The sequence below is a fragment of the Hibiscus syriacus genome, unplaced genomic scaffold (genome assembly GCF_006381635.1).
Source record: "Hibiscus syriacus cultivar Baekdansim isolate YM2019G1 unplaced genomic scaffold, ASM638163v2 tig00111504_pilon, whole genome shotgun sequence".
NCBI classification, from domain to species: domain Eukaryota; kingdom Viridiplantae; phylum Streptophyta; class Magnoliopsida; order Malvales; family Malvaceae; genus Hibiscus; species Hibiscus syriacus.
In genome coordinates this window covers 31,583-54,854 of record NW_024063107.1, presented here as the reverse complement: position 1 = coordinate 54,854, position 23,272 = coordinate 31,583, and the positions used below count along the sequence as shown (strand labels likewise).

General features: G+C 34.8%; 2 protein-coding genes, 1 non-coding gene and 1 pseudogene across 3 annotated transcripts; all 4 read right to left on the bottom strand.

Annotated features, from left to right (window-relative positions):
* Positions 1–1,139: 1,139 nt before the first annotated feature.
* Positions 1,140–16,213, bottom strand: LOC120163988. Its single transcript, XM_039173767.1, has 8 exons — positions 16,171–16,213; positions 15,089–15,465; positions 14,225–14,774; positions 13,936–14,036; positions 13,756–13,845; positions 13,542–13,669; positions 13,282–13,468; positions 1,140–1,159 (listed from the first exon to the last, which is right to left on the bottom strand). The coding sequence occupies exons 1-7, from the start codon at positions 16,211–16,213 to the stop codon at positions 13,324–13,326; spliced, it is 1,434 nt and encodes a 477-aa protein (XP_039029698.1). The 3' UTR covers positions 1,140–1,159; positions 13,282–13,323.
* On the bottom strand, positions 1,426–2,123 carry LOC120163990 (BOI-related E3 ubiquitin-protein ligase 1-like). Its single transcript, XM_039173768.1, has one exon. It carries the CDS (start codon positions 2,104–2,106, stop codon positions 1,426–1,428), a length of 681 nt encoding a protein of 226 aa, XP_039029699.1. The 5' UTR covers positions 2,107–2,123.
* On the bottom strand, positions 9,669–9,740 carry TRNAH-GUG. Its single transcript has one exon. It is a non-coding gene; the product is annotated as a tRNA-His (tRNA).
* Positions 10,425–12,410, bottom strand: LOC120164074 (annotated as a pseudogene).
* Positions 16,214–23,272: the final 7,059 nt, after the last annotated feature.

The following is a 23,272-nucleotide window of genomic DNA, read 5'->3' as shown; positions in this document are numbered from 1 at the left end:
GCCCATCACAAGCTTATGTGGACTAAGTTAAACTCGAGAGGATACATTCCCTTATGCCCATACGGAGAATAAATTCACACGAAGACATAAGGTATATGAATCCCGAAGGTTACTTGCTAGGCCCATACGGAGAATAAATTCCCACGAAGACGTCGCTTTCGCCCCCACTTAAAAGGGTTCAGAGCTCGGGTATAGAGCTAGAGATGACAATTTTGAAAAATATCTGAAATCATTAAAAAAAACGTTAGTACAACTATTTATTTGAAAAAAAACAATCAAAGATAAATAATAAGAATTGAATAAATAAATTAAAATTTAAACTTGTAATTTTCGCTAAAAAAGACAACCAGAAATTAATTTCGGCCTGACTCACTTACCGGTCCCCAGCGGAGTCGTCAAGCTGTCGTAACCGTCTTACGGTTCGGCCCCGGAATGAGGCTTTGACTTAGATTAATGATTGGAGTCGCCACCGATCATTTTAAAACGATATTTAGGTAGATCGGACACCATCTTACCTGATCTGCATTTCACCAGAAATGTGTCGGGTTCGGGAGTCGGTTACAGTTAAGGAAGGATTAGCACACTTGAACTGCCCTTTTCGGTACCAATTAAATTGCCGGTTGTCTTAATCGCGAAAATTACAATTTAAATCGAAATTTCAAAACCCGATTTGAATTGCTTATCTTTGATCGATTAGAATTACTACTGAAAAAAGTCAAAAAAATATTTAATTCAAACATACCCAATTTCAACAACATGCATCAAAATTATTATTCAAATTCTTAATTAAGACCAAAAGAGAAATAATTATTGAATCATCAAATAATTTCCTTAAAATCTAATTTTGAATAAGGATAATTAATTAGAGTGTCTAGGTGTCAAAACTAAGGCCAATTAAAATTAATTAATAAATAATGCGAGTTTAGTAACAATTATTATCTAAATTTACAAAGCAATTAATCAATTAACAAAACGTTCCAAAAATTCTGATCTAATTACTAATAATTTATTAATTAAACATGGAAATTTATCACGCTAATTACTATCCCATTAAAACAGTCAACACCATAATTAACCAAAATTATAACCAACCAACACAATACAATTTTAGGGCAATTAATAGTCACATTTTGCAGGCAATCAATCTAAGAAATATAACATCACCTAATCATGGAGTCAAGACAAAATTAATTTAATTAACATTAGTATATGTTTTAATTAAATCAATTAATGCCAAAGCCAAAACATGGAAATTAAGGCATGTTAAATGTGCAAAGGGAAAGTTGCCACCTGTGACACTGCTTGTGATAAAGATCGAAGATTGAATTGCCCCTTTTGCAAATTCAAATCCAATCACATCTCGAGTTAACACAATCCGAATTTCACCAGCAAAGATATTCTTTCGATGCGACTCCAAATCCGACATCACTTTGACGGCTTTGATCTTGCTTTGCTGATATTTGGCGTACTTTGTTGCAGTTGCACCACCAAGTTAAGCCACCCTTCATCGCAACTTCCGTAGCTTGGCTCCGCATCATCAACCAAATCCGCCACGCCTCCGTCGTTGGCGTTTCGTTCCTCGTCGACATGAGCCAGGACTTGTTCTAAATTGGTGCGTAGAGAATTGGCTGTGGCTTCGTTCGTCTGTGCCAAGTCCCGCCATAGTTGGTTCTCTAAACACAGGCTTTTAACCCTTTCTTGAAGAACCCAGTTCAGTTTCCCCATTCTTTGAATCTCCTCTTCTTTCTCCTTCAATTTCTTCACGATGCCGTCTTGGATCACCGTGAGCAACATTCTCGACTGTTTCTTCCTCTTTTCTTCGAGTTCTACCCTCACTTTTTCTATATGTTGGGCAATCAAATGGTCGATTTCCTGATGCTGCTGTTGTTGGATCTGACAGAAAACACCATCATCGACAACAGAAGAAATACCCAAAGATTTATTCTTTCGAGGAACAGCGCACGAATCGAAGCAATTGACAAACGATGCATCTCTTGGCCTTTTCCTCGGAGCCGAGACCGGGATATTCACGTTATACGTAAGGCCACTGTCAACTTTATTGTTTGAAGTTTTGCAAAAGGTTTGATAAACATCAACCTCTTGCATTGTATCGACCAAAGGAACACAAGAAAAGTCTCCGTTGGGGATGAACTGGGGAAAAAATTCATATTCGGAGCCTCGACTGCCATTTGAGCCTTTGCTTCTACCTTTCTCCTCCCCACTGCTCCCCCACCAACCTTATTTAAAGCTAATTTCAAACACTCCAAATCCACGCCATTTGCTCCCTGATGCATGTGGTAGTGGAGTAGGTGGGTAGGTGTGTAGTTGAGATAATGGTGGGGTAGTGGAGCCTGAAAAAAAAATTTAATAGAATTAATAATAATAATAATAAATAATTATTATAATAACATATATATATATATATATTTAAGCCTAGTCAAAAATGGGTGTCTACACATATGTAATGAGATAAGGGGAGGTAGGGTAGTAGGTTACCCCCAACGCTAGGTTGAGAGTAATTTTCGTGGAAGACCTCCAACATTTATGAATTTCCCACCGTGGGACTCGATCTCACGACCACAAGGTTAAAAACCTTACTCTCTACCTACTGAGCTGGCCGGGCAATTCATTTATCTTGATAAATAAAAATATATAAATAACTTATTGAATGCTCTATTTGATTATAATCTTAATTAAAAGTAAATTTATTTGGAGAATTGTTTTACTATTGGATGAGTGTATTTGAGTGCAATTATATTATTATGATTTTTTTGGATAATTATGATAATCTACATGTTTCATTATATTGATCGACATATTATTCAAGGAAAAATGATATTTGATGTAAAATTAATATAATTAGTATTATTTTAAAATTCAAATTATATAATTGTGTAGTTATAGTTTGTATTGTATGTCATGAATTAATAAGTACATTCGTTAGTCAAATATTTATAAAAGATCATAATTTTTTTATCGAGTTAAACAGATCATAATTTTTATAAAGTAAATATGATCATGTTGACTGATTCGTTTATATTATTAGGTTTTTAATTTTATCAATTATAAGATTAGATTTTAATTTTATATTTAATTATATCATTCTGTTAAGTTATTAACAAGATGATCATACGATTAATTGTGATTGATATGACCTACATTAAAATATCATTTTGGTATGATTGTATCGATTTTGTGATTGAGTTTCTATATAATTTATTTTTTAGCACTATAGTTCTCAGTCATCATCAATAGCGGTGAGTAAGAGTTGATGAGTCCAATTTTACAACTCGAAGTTGACTTGAAATTTTTTTGAGTCGAGTCAAGTTGAGTTTTCAAGTTTTTATTTAAATTTAATTATAAATATTTATAATATTAAGATATTATTTGATTTCAATTTAAATGATTTTTTATGATCATATATAATACATACATATAACAATTAATTCATGTGTATTTTTGATAAAAACAATACAATACGTATATATTTCTTTCATATGTGATATATATATATATATCATACATAATTGTGGGATTCAAATTCAAATTTGAAAATTCATCTACTAATTACTAAAATTTTTGAGTTATTCGAGTTGTATTTTATAACTCGATTTGAACTTAATTTTTTTTAGTCTAGTCGAGTTTATGAAATTACAACTCGAAGTCATTTCTACTCGGAAAAATCAATTTTTCGAGTTAAGCTTTGCTCATCCCTAATCATTAACAACCAATCACATATTGTCTTTCACGACAAAATTAATATCAAATAATTTTTGTTTCAGTTTTCTATAGTCTTATAAGATTATTTTTTTCGTGAAATTCACTCAATCGAAATTGTGCACATCTTTTGATGCACACAATAAAATTAATGATTGTTTCGTTATTTTTGAAACATCAATAGCAAACGAAGAAACTTATTAATACTTTAGTGAATATTTTCTTGGAGAGTAAGAGCGGGAAAACAAAAGAAAGTTTCTTCGGCTTTTATTAATGGCGGTTAGGGTTTTCTATTGATCCCCTTTCATAGAGGAAATTCTTATTTCTCTCCCGCCTAGTATTCCAATACCCCGCTCTTCTAGTTTCCCAAAAACCATAATTCTTGATTCTCCCCTAAGTCTCTCAATTTTAACTTCCGAGTCCTCAATCTTTAAGATTCCCAGTGGCTATTTTGGGATTCCAGAAATTTTGTAATAGGAGAGCGAGAAGCTACGCTGGGCGCTCAAAAGAAATCTCAAGGCAACTCCAATTCGCTTCAGGTTAGTTCATATCTTGCTGCTCTTATTTGGGCAATATAATCTTTACGTCAGGACTACAGTTGGCGACACCGAGGCTTTCCCGGTGGAAATCGGACTTCACCAGAGGTTGACTCTTAGCCCTTACATCTTCGCCTTGATTATGGACTACATCTTTTTAGCGACACCAGACGGTGTCCCATGATGTATGCTTTTTGCTGACGATATTGTCCTAGTTGCTGAAACAAAAACTGAGCTGAGTAGTAGATTGGCTACATGGAAGACTACTTTGGAAGAAAAAGGTCTAAGGATCAATATTGAAAAGACCGAATATTTATGTTCAAACTTCAGTGGGAACCAAAACGATGAAGATGTAGAAATATGCATAGAAGGACACGTTCTCCCCTCAAAGGATTGTTTCAAGTACCTAGGGTCTATGTTATATAAAGATGGGGTGTAGATGATGACGTTACACACCGTATAAAGGCGGGATGGATAAAGTGGAGGGCTACTACTGGAGTTTTGTGTGACAAGAAGGTGCCTAAAAAACTTAAGGGAAAATTTTATAGAATGATAATAAGACCAACGCTGCTGTATGAATCAGAATGTTGGGCAATCAAGAAGGATCACGAAAAGAGGATGGAGGTCGCAGAAATGAGAATGCTTCGATGGGCATGTGGTAGGACTCTGTGGGACATGACACCAAACTCTGCTATTAGGATGTCCTTGGGGGTGGTGTCGATATCCGAAAAATTGAGGGAGGGAAGATTACGGTGGTTTGGACATGTCCTTAGGCGACTACCGTCAGATGCGGTCAGGAGGGTAGAGTCAATTACAGTCGACAGTGCCAGAAGGAGAGGACGACCATGGCGGAAGTGGGAAGACTTCTTGAGATCTGATTTGAAGGATTTAGCCCTTACCGAGGACATGACCTCTGATAGGAAAGTATGGAGACTTAAGATCAGGGTAGCCGAGTAGTGCGGGTCGCAACCATAGGGTGTAACATCTCTGTCATCTTTTTAATGCCTTTGTAGTAATTTTTCATGACTTCTACTTTATATACGTCTCTGTCTTTAAATTTTAGGAAGTCCTAGAACTAGGGTAGCGGAGTAGTGTTGCCTTAGTTTAGGTGTTAACCCATTTGACTTTATTCCTTCTTGTAACTTGCTATCGTTGACTATTGTGTATCATCTTCTCCAGGTTTATTCTTTTTAATTTTTAGTTGTGTCTTACGTTTTCTGTATATATGCAGAGATTTTTACACAAAGATTACTCCCCATTACAGACACGCATATGAAGACTGCATATGAAGACTGTTTCAACTTTGTATTTATTTATACATGCATTGCATTTTATCTTTATTATTGTCGGAGGTCTTTCACGGAAGCTGCTCTCAACCTGGCGTTGGGGGCAGCCTACTACCCTATCTCTCATTACCCCATTGTATACGGGAATAGGGTTTTGTTGTTATTGTTGACTCTACTTTAGTTGATGACAGAGGATGTGTACTAGACTATACCGACATTTTGAAATGAGTATTTATTCATTCCACATGTGTAATGCTTATATTGGTTAGGTTACTAGTTAACTGTGAATTTAGCTTGTTTTGCTAAGTAACTTAAATGTAGTTGTTATTTTCTGGGGAAAAAATCCTATGTGAATATACTAATTTTAGTTTCATATTTTAACTTTATGTTATCTTGGAGTGCCATAGTTCATAATTATTCATTATCATTTTTTTTGGGGTGGGGGTTTTGAGATCTGAATAGTTTTTTTGGTTGACATTGATATAACATCCAGGTCCAACTTGTGTTAATGAGAGGATGTAGTGATATCATTGTCTACTGAACTATATATTTGTACCATTATCGGCCGGTGTTGTATATTCTGTGAATTCATCACGACTGTGAGAATTCTATTTAACTATTCTCTTCATTTTTTGGTCAAATGATATCTTGTTATGGGAGAATGGCTCAGACAGCAGCTAAAGGTTTAACTTCATGTTGTGGGACTATGCAGTGTTTAACTGATATAATCCTTTAGCACACCAGACCCTTTTTCAGTCTGATGTTTCTTTCTTGAATTTTGCACAAGTCTTCTGTTGCGGAAGACGGCTATCGGATTCGTATGATCAACTCATCATCAACTTGAAGTTAAACCTTTAGCTCAACTCATCTTCTTGCTTCTCGACTTCAATCTACCATGTTTGTGACTGCTGCTTTGGCCACGTTCTGTTGATCTCCCTCTCATCGTTGTCATCGTTGTCAATGCCTCTGCTTGTTGCAGATTTACTTGTCTGTCTTCCTTGTTCTTGCGCCGATTTTCTTCTTGTAGAACAACAGCTGCAACGTCATCGAAGACTAGACTGGTGACATTACTGTTTGTCAAGTTGATGATGAGTTGATCATATGAATCCGGTAGAATTTGAAGTAGAAGTTCAGCACATTCTTGTTCTCCTATTTTACAGCTTAAGGATGTAAGCTGAGAAAATAAAGTGTTCAGTGTATTTAAGTGCTCCGTCACTGAAGTAGATTCTGGCATACGGAGAGTGTACAATTTTCTCTTAAGGAAAATTTTATTGTGCAACGATGTGGCCTCGTACAGTTTGGTGAGATGATCCCATATCTCCTTAGCTGTCTTCTTCTCCTCGATACTTGACAATACTTCATCTGCTAATGCTAGATGAAAGTTTGTCATAGCATTTCCGTCCATTTCGATCCATTTGTTGTCGTCTGTGAAATCTACTGGCCTTTCGCTGATAGCTGCTAGACAACCGTCTTTCCTCAGGATGGCCTTCATCTTCAATTTCCACAATGAGAAATTTCTCCCATTGAACTTTTCAATATCAAATTTCGTTGCCATTGCTTCGTTTACGGATAGCTCTCACTATTTCACTATCGTGAATAGTTCTCTGGAACCTTCAAAGAATGGGTAATAACTTCTTACTTTCTTATGTTGGAGGATCCACCTTTTGGTGGCAACCACAAAGACAATAAGCAGATATTACACACTCTAATCTAGCTCTGATACCAATTGTTGCGGAAGACGGCTATCGGATAGAGCAAAATCGCAACTGATAATTTGAGAAAATAAAAATGAAGATAAAAGAGACACAAAATTTACGTGGAAAACCCCTAAAAATTTAGGGTAAAAACCACGGGCAACGGTAGAAGAATTTCACTATGAGAAAATAGGAATTACAACCTCTCTCGATCTACCAAGGAGAAAACAATGATAATTCTCTCTAGATAAAAAGGAGAAAACAACTCTCAAGAAACTCTCTAAAATCTCTCTAGTATTGGAAGAAAGCTAGAATGCTTTGGGATGATTTTGAAGCTATATGAGCTAGGATATTTATAGTTGAAACTTAAGGACTAATCTTATAAATACCCTAAATTACAATGACTAAAATTAATTATCCCATTACCCAATTTCAACAAAAATTAGGTGCCTAATTTTTTACTTTGACAAAGCACCATTTGGTGCCTAAATTATTTGACTTTTAACATCTTCAAACTCTATTCAGCTCATCTCCTTCTTTAAATTCAACAAGTAAAAGTCTATCGTTTGAGTGAGGACTGTAAATGGGATGATCATGGAACTGGGCATGTCACTATTGATTACTTGGAGGTCTGTTCAAATCTTCGATTTGATTCAGGTTTTTCTGCTTTGAATCTGGATATACTATATTTTTTTACAATAAGTTATTTTGATGAAAATGTCTTCCTCATTATAAATGCATGAACATATTATAATTCAGAGATCAGGAGAGTTGGCTTTGATTGTTTTTTGACGAAGAAGATAATGAGACGTTGCTTTTACACCGCCTCGTCTCATCCTTTTTATTAAGGGCAGACTTTCAATTGAATACAAAATTTTATTAAGGATTTTTTGACCCTTTAACCTAGATAGATACAAAAATCTAGAGTTCCCAAATCATTACTCATTTCAAATTGGTCCATAAACTTTTGAACATTTCAATTTCATCCTTAAACTATGACTATCATTCTAAATTAGTCCTCAAACTCTAAACATTCTGTTTTCATCCCTAAACTATGATTCTCATTCTAAATTGGTCCTTAAGCTTTTAGATTTTCCAATTTCATCCAAATATGTAATCCATTTCAACCATATTTTAACCAATTTTTTTTTAAAACATATACTAAAATAACTCGGCCTAATGATTTTATTAACAAGAGATGTGATTAGTGTATACGTATAATTTAGGATAAAATTGAAATATTCAAGAAGTTTGGGGATCAATTTAGAATGAAGATTATAGTTTGGGGATGAAAATAAAATGTTCAAAAGTTTGAAGACTAAATTAAAATGATAGTCATAATTTAAGGATGAAATTTAAAATTTTAGAAGTTAAGGGACCATTTCAAAATGAGGGTCATTGTGGACGTATGATGCAATTAACTCAAAAATTAATGAAAACATGAAACAAGCATTTTTTTCCTCCCTAAATTAGTTCAATATAAAAAAGGGTAAATTATACCATGGTTACTTATGTTTTCGGTTCATTCGATTTTAGTCACCGATCTAAAAAAAGAGTATTTTTTCCTTACGTTCCCTATTTATTTGATTCTAATTTTTGTGTCGTTAAGTCTAGTTAACCTATTAACGGAAATCTAATAAAAGTGACAGTTTTTATTTTTATATTTTAATTGTCGAGTAAAATTTCTTTTAATGGATTAACGAGAACTAATGATCAAGGAATTAGAAGCAAATAAACTGATAATGTAAGAGATTGAAATTATATATATTTTTTAAATTGATGATCAAGGTCGGATGTACCTAAAACATAAGGAACCACCCGTACAATTTACCTCGTAACAAAGTTTACAAACATGATGTGAACAAATAAACCTTTTAGAGAATTGTAAGTTATGACAAATGCAACACACAATATGGTAACACAATAAAAACAATTAAAATAACAAAAATTAAAATAGAAAACCCAAAAATGAGTCAAAACATACATAAAACGAATCATTAGCATGCAAAATCTATAAATTTGTAATACTTCAAACATGAAAAATAACATCAATATAAACATATAAAATAATTTTTCTTCTTATTTTCCTTTTTTTTTGTTAAATTTAAAAATTGAAATATTTAAAAATACAACATAAATGGTTGTCCCTTGTTCCCATATGTAATGAGGTAAGAGAAAGGTAAGAAAGTAGATTGCCCCCAACACTAGGTTGAGAGCAACTTCTGTAGGAGACCTCCAAATTATTAAATGTCCTCCATGAGACTCGATCCCACAACTTAAAAATTAAAAACCTTGTGCTCTACCAACTGAGCTGGATGATCATTTAATTTAAAAATACGACATACATATATTATATAGGTTAAATAAACAAAGCTCCTATGATTTTTAGTAAACGTAACTGCAAACCAGGAGACCAACTTTGAACTTGAAAAAACTGTGGCTGCTGGGATTCGAGCCCAGGTCTCCACGGCCACAACGTGGAATTCTTACCACTAAACTACAGCCACTTCATTGGTTCTTTGCACATAATAATTATAATTATTTATTTCTCTTGTTTTGACATAGTCTAACTTTGCCATGGTCATGAGTGTCTTGTAGTGTGTATAGTGGCTTTATAAAAATAACACACATTATATGTTTCCCGTCTCATTTTGCACATACTTGACATGGTTCTTGCTCTCATAAACCAGTAGTGAGGGCAGCAAGGAACCGGAATGCGGGGTTGTAGTGGTACCGAAACCGTGGTGGAGCCACCAATGCTGGCAGAGGAGGGAGTATAACTGGAAAACTCTCAGGGTGATGGTCCGGCTTGCTGTCCACATGCAGAAACATGTGGTTTGCTGCTCCCGCACTTGCACTTACCATGTTGGCCGCAGCCATTGGCTAAATCTAAATGGTGTTCTTGAGTGGCGGCATTGTGGACACCTTGAGCGGCACCCCAGCTAGCTCCTTCAACGGCGGCCAAAGGGTAAACCCGGAACCGATCGGCTACACGGTGCAGCCTATTTATTCCGTATTCTACTGGACAACGGGTTCCGGGTATATGTTTGAACAAGTATATTTAAATTTTTCTAAGTTTTGAAATCGTATTTTCGTACTCATTTTTTATATATACAAAAGAAATGGATATCAAATACTTAAAAAAATAAATTAAGAAGTCTAAGGTAACACATTCAAAACAGTAAAAGCATAGAGCTTGTTGTTTCCACAAAATTTCAGAAAGGACATTCATAAGCAAAGATCATGAGATAAAACTATACCACTACACTCACTGCTGCTGCCGATGATTGATGAAGATCATGACTTTCTTACTTCAAACAGTTGAACGGAAGCATCAAAGATTAGAGACGTTAATCTGTCGGTTTATAGAAATTTCCAAACCGAAATCGAATGCATCGGCGTTCCCTTCCAACCGATGCGTAGGCTTTTCCTGTTCATATAGAGTGTAAAGCAAGTCCCACAGGAAAGACTTTTGAGAATAAGGTCTACCTGGTACCTGGATAGCATGCTTAATTCCGCCTCCTCCATCCCGTACCGAACGAAGAACGCTCTCCAAACATCGAACTTCACGTGCCGGACCTGCCTTTCGTCGCCTTCACTCGCTATCATGTTCCGAATCCCCTCACCAAAGAACACTGATTCTATGATCTCTCTGCTTTTAATATCATGTTTCAAGCAAGTCGCGAGGCAATCGAAGTATGCACTGAAGAAAAACAGTACTTCGATGAAACTGTTCTCGAAGATTGGCGAGTTATGGTTGGCTTCGATTTCGGTTACCACCATTAAACAAGGATTCATAACTCTGAGTACCCTCATTATATTTTCGATCCGGTTCGGCATCACGAGCATTCTCCGGAAAGCGAATGCCGCATATGCCACAATGGACTCTTCAGCATCGATTTCAAAGAGATCTTCTTTAAGATCTAACATATCCGAGACAATAACAACCTTTAAGGCAAAGGGTATTCCTAAGCTTTGAGCAAAACCCGACAGCCTCTTGCCGGTGCCCTCAACGTACGCCTTTGCTTCAGTTGAAACGGCAGTTATTTTCAGGAGTTCCAGACGGCATTCGTGTCGTCGAGATGCAAGAGCTTGCATCAAGATAGTCCAATGAACACCATGCCTTATTTCAAGATCAATTATGTGAAACTTTTTTGCCTCAGCAACATTTTCCACAATGGCCTGGATCCCTGCAAATTGTGCAACCTTAACAAAAGGAAGTTCTTGATGGCATGCCAGTACAGTCGGGTTCATGGACTTCATCGCCTCATCGGTATTAAAATACAGTCTCAACTTTGAACCCTCCTTCGATCTTCTCTCGAAGCACCTCGGTGAAATAATAGACTACTAGCTGAACCGGATTTCCGGTTTTCGACGACATGTAATCGCATTGTTTCATCAATCTGCTAGCACTTTCATTTTGTTGGTACCCTATTTTCTCCCCGATGGCTAGAAGAAGCACAGCAAGCTCGACATCTCTTGTCTTCAGGTCTGACAATCCCGAAAAACAAACATTAGAAGGATGATCAAACATGGAGATTCCATCAACAGTTTGGCCACATGACTTTATAAAAATCTCTCCAGCAATCCTCGTGATTTCTTCAGTCAAAAAATTCCGGTTTTCATCATCCCGAGCATCGGATACTGTTTCATAATCATCGGTTCTTTCCCCATGCAAACGTTTGAGTTCATTGCCATAGCTGTTCAGCAATCCAAAGGAAGATAAACAACGAGGCTGCTGTCTTCCCTTCTTTGTCCCATCAATATCCTCACCAACTCCATTGTTGATCCGACTGAGCTCCGCGGTTTCATTGAAACATGCCGGAATCAACGGAGATCGAGCATTGAAACTCACTCCATCAAGAACTCCATAACCCCTAAAATTCTGTTGCTGCTGCTGCAGTCCTTGTTTCGAGAAACTGAAACCTGTGGCAGCCATTGATTCATCTCCATAGAATTCATAATCAGAAGCCACTGATTCATCGCCATTAAAGCTCTCAAATCCTTTATCGGAAGAACTTAGCTTATCTGGAGCTGCATAAACATTAAATTCATCCCAAGAATACACATCATTCCCCATGGCAGACAGCAATGGAATCTAAGAGATCCCTCAATGAAACTATATAGAAAGCATTCAACAATTTCAACTATTTCTGTATGATGCATACGAGAAGATATTTTTATGAACAACAAGCAATATTTTAGTATATTGTTCAACGAAAGAGTCTTATTGATGTTTCCAAGGTGGCCTGCACCATTGATGGAAATCAACCACATTTACTTGAATGCCACTAAGGTATCCGAGTTCAAACTATGTTACTCCAACTCGAGTATGAGTAAATTTCTTTTTTTTTTCTTTTCTGAAAATACGACCGATACGGACGTTTCGGACATAAGTGATTTAAAAAATTGAGGTGTTGTAGTATTTATATGTCACAATCTACCTGATATCGTCTTGTCGGGAAAGTAATGAATCAGACAATTGCATGGTTACAAGCACAAAGAAAAACATAAATGGCAAGCAAACAAGAAACAAAAAATATCAAATAGCTTTGAAAAATCATAAAGTAAACTTCGAAAAGGACATGAAAATGAGATCTTACAATGCAGCCTGCAACAAAGACTGGAGCTTTGAGATTGACAACCAAGCAATTGACTTACGTTTTGTCCTATGTAAATATTTCCATTGCCATCTCTCTTTTTTTAATGTATTAATGGAGGAAAATCAACTATTAGCTTAGTCATCAACTTGGGTCTTTCCCCCAATGATGATGGTGTCACAACTAGGTTTTTAAAATCATTAAAATTTTACCATCACAAAGCTCCATAAAGATCTTGTTCTTGACATAATTGGGATTTTAAATGGTGGGGTTTCTGTTACTGTGGTTAGGTAAATGAATACATCGTCCTCGAACAGACGAGTTCGAAATGAATACAATAGCAACAATGAGGGCGAGAGAGCTTGGTCACTCGATACGAGCTCGAACATTAGAAGTGACAAATGACATTTCAATGGTCACCTTCAATTCTCATCTCAAATAATACAATGGAACCATTTCCGCATCATCAGTGAAATCAAAGGGAGACATCTCAACATGCAGTCGAAGGTTGAGCCCTTGCCTGTATTGCTTTGTAGCAAGCAAGACTGCATAATGGAAGCTTCGACTTGGAATCTCGATACTTGTATGTGTTTGTACAATTTGGACCGGCACATTTTTCTCGGGGCGGTGGATAACTAGAGGGTAAAGAAATGCATAAATAACATGAAATTACTATAAAAGCATAGGCAGATGGATTCATAAGAGTACCTTGATGGTGCTGAATTGAATAGCTGAGGTAGACCGATATCTTCAGAAAATGTAACTGTTGTTCCACCAGGACCCATAACCCATCTCACTGTGTTTGATGCAAGAGTTTCGGATTTGGTAGCTTTTCCCTGCATCAATGACAGCATCAAAATGAATGAAAATAATGCTACAAAGAACACAGAATGATGCATGGTACCTAAAAAGGGTCACAAACCTGTGCCAATTCATCCCGCTGCTGCTTCATCTTATCCTCCTTTTTCTTTCTTGCGGAATCCTGACCGAGTATTTTTCTAATTGCCTCAGCCTAAGACAAATTCAAATACCTACTGAATACCATTTCTCGAATGATCATGGAGCAACAGTAAAATGAGTCAAAAGAAATAGTGGGGAAAACCTCAGCATCACGAGCTGCTTTCTCGGACTGCATTCTACGTCTCTGTGCAGCCTCGGTCTTCTTCAACTGTAGCTCCACTTCAGAAAGTTTCTCCTTTTGTTCTATAATCAACAGTCATTATTAAAACAATCAATTTCGTGATCTGCAGCATTTAAAGCTCAAATATACTTTAAACACATTGAGGCTGAATTACCGATCCAAGTTATTAAAAAGGAGTTAAGTGAAAGGATTAAAGTAGGAGAAAGAACAAAGGGATGTAAACATAGGAGTGAGTGAGGGAATTGCTAACTTTTAGGTGGTGCAGGAGGTAAACCATCGGGGAACTCAACAAGACCAGCACCTGGACCAGATATTAGATCTTTCCCAGACTGAAGCGCACCAGTACGAGTAACGAGAGTTGATTCGGTTCTTCCATCCACGAACAAATCAACTGATCCCCTTCCCAGGCCCAGCTTCTTCCTTTTAGATCCAGGCTCATCGTCAGATTCCCACTCGTCCTCTTCCACATAGTCTCTATCCTCAAGAGCAGCACCGTCTCTCCTATTTATCTCATCCTCTTCATCTCTATGATTCGAGAGACCATTTGAAGCATTCAGTCTCCCTAGATAACGGATTTCCTCGTCATCGTCATCATCATCACTATTTTTGCCCACATCCAAGACACGCCTCTTAGGAACCCGCTTGCTCTTACGAGTTGGCTCAGTTCTGTCAGTTTCATTCTCAAGTGCCTTTCCCCTAGATGAATGCCCCTTTCCATAACCAGAGCCACTTCTGGATAAATCCTTCCATTGAGCTCCATAGCCTTCTCCCTTATCAGAAAGATGGGAGCCTTTCTTGCCCTGCAGTGATTGTTTATGCAACAAATCATCAGCTCACAAAAAGCTAGATTGCATTATAAAGAACACCCGAAGAACAAATGAGACACAATAAATTTACACACACACGTGCGTATATACGACAAAAATAAGGTAAAATGACAATGAGACAAGATCAAAGACTTATTTTCCAAAACCTGTCCAAGAAACCTCTTCCCATTGCAATGACGAATGGAATAGAGAAGGATCAATTTCACACCAGATTGCTGATCATGACAAATAAATTCTATACAAACAATATAATCAGGCAGTGCTGTGCTCGAATTAGATGGAAATACCAGGAAAAGGGACCTTTCTCCGGCTTGAGCAACTTCGGAGAAATTGGAATACTTAGTTAAGCTAGGGTTGCCGTCAAAGGCATGATCAGCGGTGGAGTTAGTGTGAATCGTACGCGTAACCCCACCAAGCTTGAACTTAAGTTTCAGCTTACTCTCACTTCCAAAACCATTAGAACCGTTCTTAAAATTTTGCTCTTCATTGCCACTACAACCTATGGTTGGTGTTGGCGATGACATTAAAACATGATTATACGTAAATGTCGGTAGAGTAACACGTGGACGACGTAATATGCCACTCCTCTTCTTCTTCAAGGCACAGTCCACGACAGCTAATGACGACCCGCCAAAGCTTTCCATAACAGCCAGGGAATCCAAGTCTTAAGCAGCAAATGAAACAAGTAAGCTCAAAAAAGACATTGAAAAACAATTAAGAAAGCAAATCCAAACAACAAAAGAAATTCAATAATCATGTTCACAATAAATTAAAAAAAAAAAGAACAAAATTTTTAGCAGATATTAAATCCCATACTTCTTTAGTCAACTTGGTCCTTTACAAGTCTAAATCAATATTAATATAGTAGAAAATTTCTCATTACTAGGAAAATCAACCAAACCCAAGTTTAAAAAAAAACAATCCTAGATGTTTCCATTTCATATTTACCTACTAAGGAAAAGATAAATAAAAAAAAACTAAAAAATAATAGTCACTTTGAAGCTCAAAATCTTCAATGATAAGGCAAAGACTGATTAAAAAAGGCTGCATTTTCACCCTAAAATCTACAACTTGGAGCTTAACAAAAGATATAATTTCCCAGAAACTAGCTTCAAAGTATACACATTTGAAATATCAAAAGCAATAAAAATCGAAGCTTGCTACCAGATTTTCCAAGTAAACAAACAAAGGGTAAGAAAACCGACAAAGAAGAAAATGAATAAAGAAAATGCAAACACTTACCCAATTACAAGAACTGAAAAGGAGAGGTGGACCCTTTACAGAGGGAGGGGATTTGTCAAATTTTCCTTTGCCTTTGTGTTTTGAAGAAAATTTGGGTTTGAGAAAGAGCAGAGGGTTTAGCTCTTACAGGAATGGCTTTGGTAAAGGATACTGTAAGCAGGAATTTCCATTTTTCCGCTCCGTTTTTATTTTCAATTTATTTCTTTCGCTCCTAAACCGTGGGCTTGGACCCACTTTTCTTTTGTTTGTTCATTTATTATTATTTGTTTATTTACTGGTCGACGGTGACGGGCATCGACAATCAAGGATAGATCAAGAGAAAACGAGTGAGTTTATCGTCCCTAAAATTTTAATACTATTAAATACTTTAAAATTTTTTATGTATTTTTATTGAAAATTTATTTTTTTCTATAATTTTATAAATTCAAGTTTAATCTTTAGAATTTTAATTCAAGTTCGTCCCCTAACATAAAATTTTGTATTTGTTCCTGACGACAATTAATGATAACCAACGACAATGAAGAGATATGGTTAACTACGTATATTTTATTTGGATTTAATGTCAAATTAATAATTTATATAAAGTTTAAGAGTTAAATTAATATTTTATGTAAATTTTAAAGTAAAATTGATATTATATTTAAAAATCACTAGTAAAGTTAAATTTTAAGGTAAATTACTCAAATGACCACTTAACTGTGGGGTTGATGTCGATATGACCATCATATTTTTTATTTTGATAATATAATCACATAATTATTTAAGTGGTTTTAATGTAGGCACATGCTGTTACAAAACGAATGACATAATTGATGTGGACAGAGATTGACTTAGACAAAGGCGATAGCCCCCTAAAAATTTTAAATTATCATATATTTTAGATTTTTATGTATTTTCTTTTTAAAAAAATATTTTCTCCTCCTGAAATTTTATAAGTTCAAGTTCACTCTTAACATAAAATCTACCTCCGTTCCTTTATGTGGGCCTCTAACTCATCGTCAGTCAATAAAAACCATATTAACTACATCTTTTGTTTTGTAATGATATGTGGCTACATTGAAACTACTTAAATAATTATGTGGTCATGTTGTTAAAATTGAAAGTGTAAGACCCTTAAACCGATACGAGTAACTTGATTCGATTTGAGGTGTCACATTAGGGCCACCGGAGCGACCCACAATAAAAATCTAGGAGAAATTCATTTTTTAAAACATGTAAAATCATAAAATAATTTATAAATAAAATACAAGTTCAGAAAACCATTTATATATTACAAACAGAATTAAAATCATACAAGTTCTAAACTCCGTATAAAAATCAAATATGACCTACATGCCCCTAATTACGCTTGTACCGTACTCTACAAGCCAAGCTAAATGAACTCTCATTACTGAAGTCGATAGTTGTACTTGATCGATTCTTTTAACCTGAAATGATAAGTAAAAGAGTGAGCTTTGGGGAGCTCAGTAATACATACCTACCAGGTGATGCTGAAGGACATGCAAATAAATGACAAACATAAAAATTTTCTCATTGATTCAAGCATCTACATGTTTTCGTGATGAGCTGAGGTTCCACTGATATTTCTTCACGTATCAGACAAGTAACTTATAGCTCATAGGAAATATTTAGAAGATCAGGTTCAGAGATTGAAACATACGTCTAGTAAGTTCTTTCAAAACTAGAATAAAATGTAATTATAATTTTAAAACAATAGTAGTTATTTCAGTAAAACATGTTTGTAAAATCACTGTAGTACCCTCCATCCAAATACTCAATGTGAAATTCCCCAGGACATCATCTATAAGGCCTCACCCTAGACTTCTAGGATCTAGGAGTCAAATATGAATGACCAGAATATAAAGGATTTACTAGCTAGCTGAACCTCAGAGACTCTAGAATCCTACCCAATCAATACCCCAATAAAATAGTTTCAGATAGAACCAATAATATCAGAAAACAGAAATCAGAATTTGGGTTTTTATTTAAAATACAGAGTTTCCATCCAACCGTACACCAAATGCAGTACTCGATAACAGGCTTCCATAAGGACTTACCCTAGACCTCTAGGATCTAGGAGTCTAATATAAATGATCAGAACAGAAAAGATTTACCAGCTAGTTGAACCTCAGAGTCTCCAAACACCTACCCAGATAATACCCTAATAAAACAAATCATATATCAAATAATAATACCAGAAATCAGGTGCTAATTGTACCTTGTGTCATAAATAAAAAACTAGATATTAGAAATCATACTTTATATAAATCAGATAAAACATTTTTTTCAATAGGAACATATTAGAGAATCCATATATTTTTCGAAAGCGCTTGGAAATTATCAGGAATAGAAAGTATGAACTTACACAAAATTGATCAGATTTCAGGATCGATGTCCCTATTAAAAGGGTTTAATTACTATCAGATCTAAACAAATATTCATAGATTGATGCTTTAGGACTATTTAGGATTTCAGGTGTATCAGAAAGATATTTAGGAACTTTTACATCAGAATAAATTAAGATTTCAGATATAACCAGAGCGATTCCATTATTTAGGCCATCAATGATATTTCAGACACTTTGATTTCTAGTAGATTCTTAGCAACTTAATCCAATAAAAGTGAAATAATTATTTATGGTATTCAAGATTCATGTTGATTTATCAGGATATCAGGTCAACTTGAGTTGAACAAATCCCAACACTGCTATACCTGACAACCACTCGAATCAATACACTTCAAGAATATTCACACTTTAATACTGACATCACTAGTCGATCTGATCAACTTCGGAACCATCATTGAACGAATATTGAGGAACTGTACGTATTTCAATTGTATTTGTTTTATTTATATATTGCAACAGTCTCCAAGATGACCTACGTACTTGTGTATTTTCCATAACCTTTAGGGGTTGTTAAAATATTTAATACTTCATAGTAATTTCAAAACTTATTTACAAACATTTCCTTAAACCATGTCATTAGGGTATTTGGGTCATTTCAATACTCAGGGTTATTATAGTCATTATATTTCGATTTAGTCTTATCATATAATTCAACCATTTCGAACTATTCAGACACAACTAATATGTTTGTTGGTTTAGTCTTCAGGCGTTTGCTTAGGAACATAACTCTAAGTATGCTTTCTAGGGTTATTTTCCACTTTGGGAATAATTCTCGTCTTTTTACATTATAAGGGTATTTTCGTAATTTTACCTAGCAGGAGTATTTACATAATTTCTTTTCCAAGTATTTCTGACATTTTACCTTTTTATAGAAGTAATCAGAATTTATGGATTCTTAGGTTACTTGAATTACCAATTAACCAATGAACTTGAAATTATTTCTCGTTAATCTTCTAGTTCCTTATACGAGTCTATCAAGTCTTATTCAATTTACCGCCTTTATACCATATTCAGTATTAGTTTCAAAAACTCTTAATAAGCACGAGACCGATCATTTTCATTCATGAAATTATCAATTATCGACGAGTAAGATAAAGAATTCAAAAGGTAGTAAAGTATTACCTCGATTTTTGAGCCACACTAATCGACCAATTAAATCCATTTGGTCTCCCTTGAACTTAAATTCAACTCCCTAAAAAGTCTCGGATACATAGCAAAACAAATTACGTCAGAAATGGAACTTAATTAGGAAAACTATTCGAATCAAAAATTAAAATGCTGAAAAAACAACTTACCGGGTTTGAATTTGGCGAAACAAACTTCGAATTCGGACTAAAGACGTCGAAAAATATAAAATAGGCCTTTTTTCAGAAAAATTAACTTTTTGGTCAAAGTCAAAGTTAATGGGTCTGGTCAACAGTTAACGGGTCAATGGTCGAATCAACGGGTCAACAGGTTGACTTGATCAACTCGGTCTGAATTGACTCAACTTCTAGAGGAATCAATTAACTCAACTGGACTTGAAGCCCACACGTACTGGTGGTTTGTGGCGGTGCGTGCAATTAGCAATAAAGACGACTCGACCTTGGAGTTTCGGCTTAGAGAAGTACGATTATCATATAGGAGAATGTACTAACCAGACGCCCTATGACAGTCGACTAACCGATCTATCCAGAAGGACTCGACTCAACCTATGATCTGATACTACTAAATGTAACAACTTAAGACTGATATGGGTGACCCGATTCGATCTGATATATCACATTAGGGCCACCAGAGCGACCTTAACATTTAACTAAACATTCACTTTGATCCTTATTATTTTTTGGAGTACCCTCAATATGTTATTTTAGAGTAAACGACCTCTATTTTGAAACATTAACCATTTCTTTAGTAATCCATCTATGAAGAGTTTTTTTTGGTCCAAAAAATAAAATGTTAAAGAGCTAAAATACTCCAAAAAATAAAATAAAAATAAAAATAATAATTTTAATAAAATGTTAATTTTAACATTATACCTTTAAATTTAATGTCGATCAAATTGAATAGATCAAATTATAAAAAACATTAAGATTCATCTTTTATAATTATGGGTCAAATTATAAATTATGTTAGCATAAATAATTAAATTTATTATTATATAAGTATTAAGAGTTAAAATTATTATTTTTATTATTATTATTTTAAATAGTTTGATTATAAGATAATATATGTTAAGAGTTTTCTTAATATATTGACAATATATATTTAGGGAGAAGCAAGTTTTTTAATCAAAATAATAGATAAACTACATCAAATACCATCAAGCTTTAAACATTATATCATTTATACCACTAAACTTTTAATAGTACCAATTATAGTACTGAACTTTGATTTACGTTTCAATTATACTATTAAGCCTTTATATCGTTAATAATCAAATCAAAACAACGCCGTTTTAGTGAGAAGTCTACGTCGTTAGTCTTCAACCACGTCATCATGTCGTTAACGTTTATCGATTTAGTAATATAATTGAAACGAAAATCAAAGTTTAATGCTATTATTGGTAAAATCAAAATTTAAGTGGTATAAATGATATAATCTCTAAAGTTTTAGTGCTATATATGATGTAGTTTACCCAAAGTATAATTTTCGAGAACGTTCAGAATTTATATTATATCCATTGTTTTGAAAACCGGGCCGGCCGGTTCAACCGGGAACCGTTGCTTAGTCTGGTTCAATCTAGACCGGTTGAACCGCTACTAGTGAACCGGCCAGAACCGCTGAACCGTTCAAACCAGACCGGCTGAAAACCAGGAAAAACCGCCAGTTTTGTTTTTTGTTTTTAAAAATTAAACCAAACGACGTTGTTTGTTAAACAAGCCAAGTTGAACTCGAGTATTGCTGAGCTCGACCCGAACTTGAAAAATTTAAAAGTAAGCTCAACTCGATTCAAACTCACGAGCTAAAAATTATGAAGTTTAACTCGAACTCGAAATATAATATTGAAACTTGAACTCGAAAAGGCTTGAACTCAAAAAAAATTTAGAATCTCGATTGAAGCCTAAAATTCGAGCTTGATTGAAGTGAAAGAATAGTTCACTCAATGCTTACCAAAAGGCTCCATAATTTTGAATGTCAAATTACCTCTATTATTTATATAAGTTAGTTAGGATGATCTTCTATATTTTTTAGCCATGTGGGATTGTTTTTAAAAAAAATTAAACAAAACAATATCATTTTGTTATGATTTTTAGCCCCAAATTTATTTTTTAATTATAGTTATATAATTATATTTATTATTTAATATGTTTTACCTTAAATATTATGTTATAGTTAATTTGAATCATTTTGTTTCACTTGATTTTATGGTTTTTAACTTATATATGTTATGACTTGCTTTGAATATGAATTATGATATAAAAAATTATTTTTTATTAAATTTTTTTTGTATTTTTATTTATTTTTTTTAAATAATTATGATGTCGTTAGGTTATTCCGACTGATCGGACCGATTCGACCGGTTGAACCAGTGAACCGGTAGCATGATCGGTTCGCTAACCGGTACGGTTCTGGAAACCATGATTATATCCTTGTCGTGAGGTCAGTGATAATGTCAACAAGATTTGTAAGTTTGTCATTAATCTTCGTCAATGGATAGAGATCGTCAGTAACCGTAAAACCATGCTCACAGATATTGTAATCGTTCACGGCGTGAAAAACCTTCGTGTCCACAGTGTCGATTTCATGAACCAGAACCGCACCCATGGTTTCTTTCAGATCCACCAATGCATCAACGTACTGTTCACGGCAGCCTTTGAGTGCCGACACCGTCATCGGATCATTGGAGTATTTAGGGTGTGCAGCCATTTTCGTTGCAGCTTTAATCGCCCTTTTGGTCCGTTCAGTCATGGCTTTTATCAGCATCACGACCACGGATCGTGGGTCTGTTTTGCCGTTGAAGAATGGTGCAACGGACCTTATGCAAAGAAGGGAGTATGAAGTTTCTGAACATAGGGTTCTGATCCGAGGATTCGAAGCCGCCGTCGACGGCTGTGGTATAGGCGTCGGAACCGGGGCTGAGGCAGTTGTTGGAGCAGAAGCCGGCGGTTGTGGACTTACGCAAATGACAGGGTTGAAGAAAATGATGCAGCAGAAGAGTAAGACAAGCACCATCTTTTGTTGCAGCGACTGTAGTTTAAGAAACTAAAGAGAAATGGTGTAGTAAATGTTAATTTTGTACAAATTTTGGCCATGTTTGTTTCTTTACTCCAGTACATGTTTTATTATTACTTGCTAATCAATGCCGACATACTTGTTTTACAATAATACTATATTCTAATAAGAATCATAATAGATTCTTCTAACTATAGTAGTAATATTATAGTAATATTAGAATAATTTTAATATTACAAACTATGAGTTTTATCTAGCAATGTATCATTATTATCTAAGTTACGAAAAATTTGTGATTCGACATAATTTTTTTATGATTAACATTTTATTTATTATATCCTTTTATTCTTATTATTTAGATTGAATACGAGTCATAAATAACCACACTTGTATAATTTATCTTACGTTTTTTAGTATACTATAATAAACAAACAATAATGATAGTTCAAATCAACTTATTTAAGTATGATCATACATTTCTAATTTCATTCAATTGACCAAAAATATTGATCCTATTATGTAGGCGGATAAATCCTTTATTAATCAACTACCATCACATAAATTATCGTGTATCCGCCATCAATCTTTAAACTACCACCATTTACGGTAGACATTTGATTGTATCAAAATGTACAACTCATAATATTGTGGTAATGATGATCACAAA

Coding starts and splice junctions, on each gene's coding strand:
- LOC120163988 (XM_039173767.1), bottom strand. CDS start 16,213: ATGGAAATTCCTGCTTACAGTATCCTTTACCAAAGCCATTCCT. Junction 14,037..14,224: donor ACCTCCTGCACCACCTAAAA/GTTAGCAATTCC, acceptor TGTTGATTATAG/AACAAAAGGAGAAACTTTCT. Junction 13,846..13,935: donor AAGCAGCTCGTGATGCTGAG/GTTTTCCCCACT, acceptor AATTTGTCTTAG/GCTGAGGCAATTAGAAAAAT.
- LOC120163990 (XM_039173768.1), bottom strand. CDS start 2,106: ATGCAAGAGGTTGATGTTTATCAAACCTTTTGCAAAACTTCAAACAAT.